Source organism: Sparus aurata, chromosome 3 (genome assembly GCF_900880675.1).
Source record: "Sparus aurata chromosome 3, fSpaAur1.1, whole genome shotgun sequence".
NCBI lineage: Eukaryota > Metazoa > Chordata > Actinopteri > Spariformes > Sparidae > Sparus > Sparus aurata.
In genome coordinates, this window is record NC_044189.1 from 29,122,236 (window position 1) to 29,129,055 (window position 6,820).

A 6,820-nucleotide genomic window follows, 5' to 3' on the forward strand; every position below is an offset into this window, starting at 1 on the left:
CCCACTGTGATGACTGAACAGAAAAACAAAAAATGGACAGCATTCTCTTAAAAAACAAAAAATGTTTCCAGTTCTACCACTGACACACACTCTGTCACACATTACCGTGTGATTATGAATTACACAAAATAGGAGGTAATGATATTCTGGTGTAAAGGCACATAATGTATTTTTGGCTTCTATTATTAAATAAAATACAATTGATTGAGACTAATTGCTCTGATACTTTCCTGATACACTGCTTGTTTGTTTTAAAATGTATCATTTAGGCACTAAATGGACTGTTCTATATAGATCCACTCCAGTATTATTCTGTAGGACACCTTGTCAAAATGATTTCTCTCAGCAGCAGAAGAGGTTCCGTTCAACCTGCGAGCCTGAACAATCCGTCCCCGCTGCTCTTTAAACAGAAAAGCTTTCAGTTAGGAGAGTGAGGATCATTACGGATTATACAGTGGAAGGGTAATGAAGACAGGCGGCGGTGAAATCTCTCCAGGATACGGAGCGCAGATAGCGGGCGGGCGAGCGGGGCCGCGCTGCTCCGGCGGATCAGCGGAGGTAGTTAGTGAATGTTTCTTTGCACAGTGATTAAGGGGGAGGACCAATGGCAACAAAGGAGACGGAGAGGACGGTAGCTCCTCCTCTCCCTCTCTCTCTCTCCCTCTCTCTCTCTGTCTCTCTCCCTCTCTGTGCTTTATAGATGCATATAATCCGGGAGTTGACCCAGAAAACAAACTCCTCCGACTGCCGAGACGCCGCAGAGTTTGAATCCGCCGCAGGGGCTGCATGTAGCCGGAGCATCAGCTGGACGAACGACCCCGGCACTGATCCAACTTCACCGCACGGACTCCACATTCATACATCGGGGTAGGTGTCGTCTTCTGTTACTCCCTGAACAGGTAGAGAGGCAGCACTTTCCCCCCCTTTTGTACCCGCGGACTATTTTATCGTTTATTCCACAGAATTAACACGGGCTGATCAGATCTGGTAACAGGCTGTTAAATCAGCCCCCGTTTCACCTTGTCACTCCGTTTCCTTGCAGCGCTATTGCCTGTTGTATTTGTTGCGGGTTCATCGAATAATGTCAAGCAGCCCACATGCACTGTCCTCGGCGATGAAACAAAAAAAAAAAAAAAGAGGTTACATGCTTGTGTAATAATGGCAGTAATTATTATCCTCCCTCAGACTACCTATTTACAAAGTGGCATTTGGCTCAATGATAATCCAGATCTGCAAAGAAGCTCCACAGATAGGGTGTAATTAGGTAACACAGGAGCAGAAATATTCAAAGAAGGATTTAGGCTATTGAGGAAAGTGTCTTGTTTTATCAGCTCTGAAAGGGTTGAAGTGCTACAAGCAGCCATGGGCACGACTGGAGTTCATTTTTAAGGGATTAAAAGCTTGAAATTTCCTTTTTTTTCAAATGCAGGAGCAGTCATTCATGCTCGCTCTGGATGTGTTTTTTATGATCATCCCATTTAGAGGAAGGTTAAGGAATAATGTCATTCATTTTAATAACCCATTTGAATCAGATCAAATTTGCAATTCCAGCATCAACGGGATCTGTTTGTCATGTGTGGGTAATGTTGATTCAAGATCTTTTGTAATGACTGTGCGGACACAGTGGCAGTGTGTTGTGTGTTGAGAGGGGGGAAGAGGTGCGTGTGGTCTGGAGAGGCATTCATCTGCGTCCTTTTGGCTGTAAGGGTATTGCTGCCCTCCCTCGTCGGTGTGATATCCAGTGGTAATTCACTGATGGTGTCATTTTGGAGGTTTGAGCTTTTTTTTTTATGGGGGCACTTCCAATGTATCTTGAAGTGTTCAAGTAAAGAAGAGGACCTATGGAGGTGAGGGAGTGTAGTTTTATTAGAAACAAGGCTTGTTGGCATGAGAGTAAAGGATTTTTGATTTCATAGTATTCTTTTAAAGGTGAAGTCCAACAATTTATCATTGCAGTCTTTAAAAGTGGTAAAAACTGACAGGAGACAGATAAAAGCAAGAAAGGTACAAATCGAAGCAGCAGACGCTAGGATAAGCCTGACTTGATATAGGTCAAAAATCAAAAATACTGGATCCCACATTTCCCATAATGAAAACTAAAAGCGCTTTTTCCATAAAACCTTCCCTGCCTGTGAAATGCTCATAACTTTGAACCCCAAAACTTCAATTTGGAGCCAAAACCCAATAAAATCATTGGAGTACAGCTGGGTGATGTTTTTTTTTTTTGTTTTTTTTTAATGATCTGTAGGTTATGTTTATGCACGTTGCCTAAAATGTCAAAATCATAAAAATGTAATCATTAGGCCTTAAACAAAAAGGTTACGCTTTGGTAGGCGCATCACAATTCTCCAAATCCACAATTTGATTTGACTTTATATTTAAAGGGGCTCTGTTAAACTCCTGTTTTGTGCCTGAATGCCGTTGTTAGTTTATGATAGCTAACAATGCTATAAAAGCTAGACTCTAATTCTAAACTATCATTAGCTACTGGGGCTCTCTGGTAGCGGAGCAGAGACAAGTACTGAGACGAGTCACTCAAGAACACGCATAAAGTCATTCTTTGGACTGTCACGGAAAAAACGTGACCTAAGCTGCATACGTAAGCTGGGATAGAGAGAAAAAAAATACTGGGAGATTCACCAGTTCTGCTTTTTCTTTCGATGATCAAACTCAGAGGTTCATTTCAATCAAATTGTAATTAAGAGTCGAAATCGTGACAATAGATAATAGCTGGCTACATTAGCACTGTCGTACATGGCTAGCTTGCCATGGCTGTCTTGTGGCAAATTTAACAGTTGCATTTATGAGAAGGACAGACTGAGAGTTTGAGGCTGTGTTGATGGAACAGGAATCTATTTTGTTCATTTTATGTTGTACTTGTGGGGTAGCTAATGCTTAATTATTCATATTAAAGCAGACGTTTGTTCTGTACTTAGTTGAAGTATCTGGTACTTTGGATGTATCATGATTGAAATAAACATGTTCTTAAAAACTTGATGTTTTTTTCTGTTCAGGGTGACAGAGCAGTCATGGCTGAACACATGATGATGCCCATGACCCACAGCTTCAGGATGGGCATGAACGGACCTCCGCAGCACAACGGCCAGCCCGGTCTGCGCAGTCTGCCCAATGGCCAGGTGATGCACTATGGCAGGAACCCTCAGAACAGCATGGAGGCTGCCATGAGACAGCGGCCGGGCATGGTGGGACCTGGAGGGATGGCCGGCCCTGTGAATGGAGCTCCCATGGCCAACCACCACCACCAGATGATGTCTGGAAACATGATGTACAATGGCCAGGCTCCGCAGCAACAGCACCACCACATGCACCCACAGCAGCAGCAGCAGCAGCAGCAGCAGCAGCAGCAGGGTGGACACCCGCAGCAGTACCACCCTGGTAACCTCACCTCTCAGCAGCTCATGGCCAGCATGCACCTGCAAAAACTCAACACTCAGTACCATGGACACCCACTAGGCTCAGCCAATGGTCACCACCTGCCCAATGGAGCTCAGTACCGGGTGGGTCCGGCCCAGTTATCAGGAATGCAGCACATTGGTGCCCCTTTGGGGCTAAACGGCATGGACATAGACCTGATTGACGAGGAGGTTCTGACTTCACTGGTGCTGGAGTTTGGGTTAGATCGCGTTCAGGAGCTGCCTGAACTCTTCCTGGGACAGAATGAATTTGATTTCATATCGGACTTTGTGTGCAAACAGCAGCCGAGCACAGTGAGCTGTTGAGCAGAAACAAAGCGGTCAGAAGCTGGTTTTGTTTGTTTGGACTGGACACCCCAAAGAATGACTGAACGGTCACAGTAGCACAGCAAGAGGAGACAATCTCTCTGTTCTGTTTGGGTGTTTCTGTGTCTGTGTATTTGACAGTGTATAGTACGCCCTGACACTGAATTGATGAAGAATTGTACTGAGAGTAAACGCAGCAAAAGCACCATGTTCCTCCTCTTTGAGCCGGTGCCATTAAGATCTGTCGTCTTTGGCCAAATTGAGGCATCCTGATGCAGCAGGCTCTGTCTGTACCCATCTGGCCCTCAGCACATGTGCCGGCAGTGCCAAGGCTTTGGGATAATTGTAAACTTAAACACAACAACGGAACGCCTGAAAAGACTATCCATCTGGGTCTGCTAGATTCTGTGGTATCTCTATGTATTTTATCTCTGATGACACCTTCAAACAGTAGCAGACGTTTTACAAATTTATAAAAGGTAGTCCTCTGAATTTGTTTATACAGGGATTAAAGGATTGAAAAGAGATTTTTTTTCTGACAATTTGTGCGCATATTGAAGGCTGGCTCTTCAAAACTGAGTTCCTAGACAATATTACACATTTCCTCGAGGAGCTGGAGAGTGAGGTTGTGCAGCATTCCATGGTGACGTGATGCGGTTGATCCTGGATTGTTCGGGTGAACTGTGCTACACTGATTCTTAAGCTTTCAGTGTTATTTACCTGACTCTGATAAAATCTGCAATCTTTAAATGTATCTTATCTGTTCCCTGCTAATGAACTGTGATTGAACCATTGGAAAAGTAGCACATTGCTTTGAGAATTGGCTTAAACTAAGCATTGGTCTGTAGAACATAGCTCTGAAATCTCTCTGCTCAAAGTCACACCTTTAGTTGCTCATGGCAAGCAAATCTTGGGTTACTGCTCAGTGGAATTGGCAGTTGGAGAAAATTATTATAAACATTGGTCTGACACAAGGCCCAAGACAAGCCAAGCAAAAAAAAGCAGCCATCAGAGAGTGAAGGTGTTGGTCACAGATCTGAGGTGGGATTTTTTTACTAAAATAGAATTGGTTGAAAGAAAAAAAAAAAAAAACAGTAAGTGATTGAAGAATTTGCATCTGTGTGTTATTTCTGTATGTCCGTGTGTGATCAGTGCAGTGAGGCATTTAAAAACCCATCGACTGGTCCTCCTCCCTAAACCATCGCTCAGTGTGCTGGATGTGATTGGAGGCTGCGTGGGGAGAGAGATTTTGTTGTGTGGACACAATGTGTGGACACAGCACTCCCCGGCACCACTTAGTTTAATCATTATTTAAAGCTGCCGCTACCTGTGGCATTGATTTCATTCGGAAGGAGGAGCGAGCGAAGAGCACGTAGCGTGCAAAGTTGTTGTTTTTGCCATAGATTAGCTTACTGTGCTGCTTTTCTACTGATTAGATTTAAATTACATGTTCTCACACGCTTGTCTTAATTGAGGTCGGCTTGCACATTCTCATGTGTCTCAATAATTATAAAACAGACATGTTCTGTGGCGCTTTTTTTTTGTGCAGTTGGTAATTAGGTTTTTTTGTCAAGGTTGCTGCGTTGCCGCTGCAGGCTGGTGGAGGGAGAACTTCCTGCAGTCGTAAGGCTATTTGTAGAGCTGTCAGAGAGGTCAGGGCTTCACTGCTGTACTGTGTTAATCTGTTCCAATACAACTGTGCTGCTGTCCCTGTCTCTCTGGAGATCTGCCATCTCCACGCTCTCAAGTCAAACAATGGGCATTGAAACACTGTCGTAAAAAGGCAGAAAAAGTGCTGGAGAGTTCCTGCTCTGTTTCACTTTCTGCCTGGCGAAACTGCAGCCAGACAAACTCACAACCTCACAGTTAAAATGAAAATACTTCTGGCCTTAGCGAGACAGTGGCCTCACATTACTGCTATATCAATAAGTGCAGCCTTCTTGTGTATTGTATCTTTGTACTGTAGACTAGAGATGAAGTTGATCTAGACACATTTAAGGTACTTTGGAAAAAACATTGTCAGATGTAAATGTAAATCAGTGGCTGATTTTGATGTGTTGACAACAGATTATATCCTACATTTTTACAAACGAGTGTGTAGATACAGTATGAGTGTACCAATGGCTTTTTGGGTGCAGGGCCTGAAGCTTTAAGACCAAGTAGACTGCATGTTAAAGCAAGCGTGAGGGATGCCACCACTTTCCCACAAAGCAGCTGAGAATGTACAGTACATAACATTGTGGGAACTTGTCTTAAGATGGTAGATAAACATGTGAGATTGTACTCCTTGTTCCAAAATTACACGTCATTCATTTGGGTAACCCCCCCCCCCCCCCTTCTTCTCCCACTTCCCCAAAGCTTTTGTAATGTTATTGATTCTATTTTAAGAAAATGTATTTATTTTCAAATAAAATATTTATTTAAAGAAATGTTTTCTTTGTCAGAAATTATTTTATTCACTGTTATGAAGACACATGGACTTGATCAATCGATTATACTGTAATGTCGCTATATACCGGGTAAGCAGTCTAAACCACAGAGGCTTTAAGATGCTGTTCATTTGTCATATTTGCCTGAGTTCTCTTCTCTTGTTTGTTTTAAACACTTTCCCACCCACAATAAGTGATGAGCAAACACAAGTACAAAGTTCAAACTACACATCCTAAAACAGTAATGAGTAAGCACTCTGTCAACACAAAGCTAGGCCTGCCAACATTTTTTATAATTTTATTGTATGTTATAAAGTTTGAATTGTTGAACTTTAAAAGTAGAAAATAACAAGGGTAAAGTATAAAACACAGAGGTGTGCTGATTTATAATAACAGTGACTTTGTACACACACACACCTGCATCTGCTTACTGTTTTACTTATAGAAGCTCATAGACATGTGATTTAATTTTAAATGACTCACAGTTTTTCTTCTATGACCTTACTCTGTGGTCATTTTCCTTCTCTTATGCTAGAACTGAATGTGAAGAGCTCACTGCACATCTCCAGCTAGAAGTCTTGTTGCCATTAAAAGAACATTTCTGTGGGGATTTATGGAAAAAAAATATATAAAAATAGTCTCATTAAAATT

At 42.5% G+C, this 6,820-nt stretch overlaps 1 protein-coding gene across 1 annotated transcript; it reads left to right on the top strand.

Moving 5' to 3' along the window:
* Window positions 1–353: 353 nt before the first annotated feature.
* Window positions 354–4,854, top strand: cited4a (Cbp/p300-interacting transactivator, with Glu/Asp-rich carboxy-terminal domain, 4a). The gene is made up of 2 exons (XM_030412360.1): window positions 354–867; window positions 3,015–4,854. The coding sequence occupies exon 2, from the start codon at window positions 3,030–3,032 to the stop codon at window positions 3,738–3,740; it is 711 nt and encodes a 236-aa protein (XP_030268220.1). The 5' UTR covers window positions 354–867; window positions 3,015–3,029; the 3' UTR covers window positions 3,741–4,854.
* The last annotated feature ends 1,966 nt before the right edge of the window (window positions 4,855–6,820 follow it).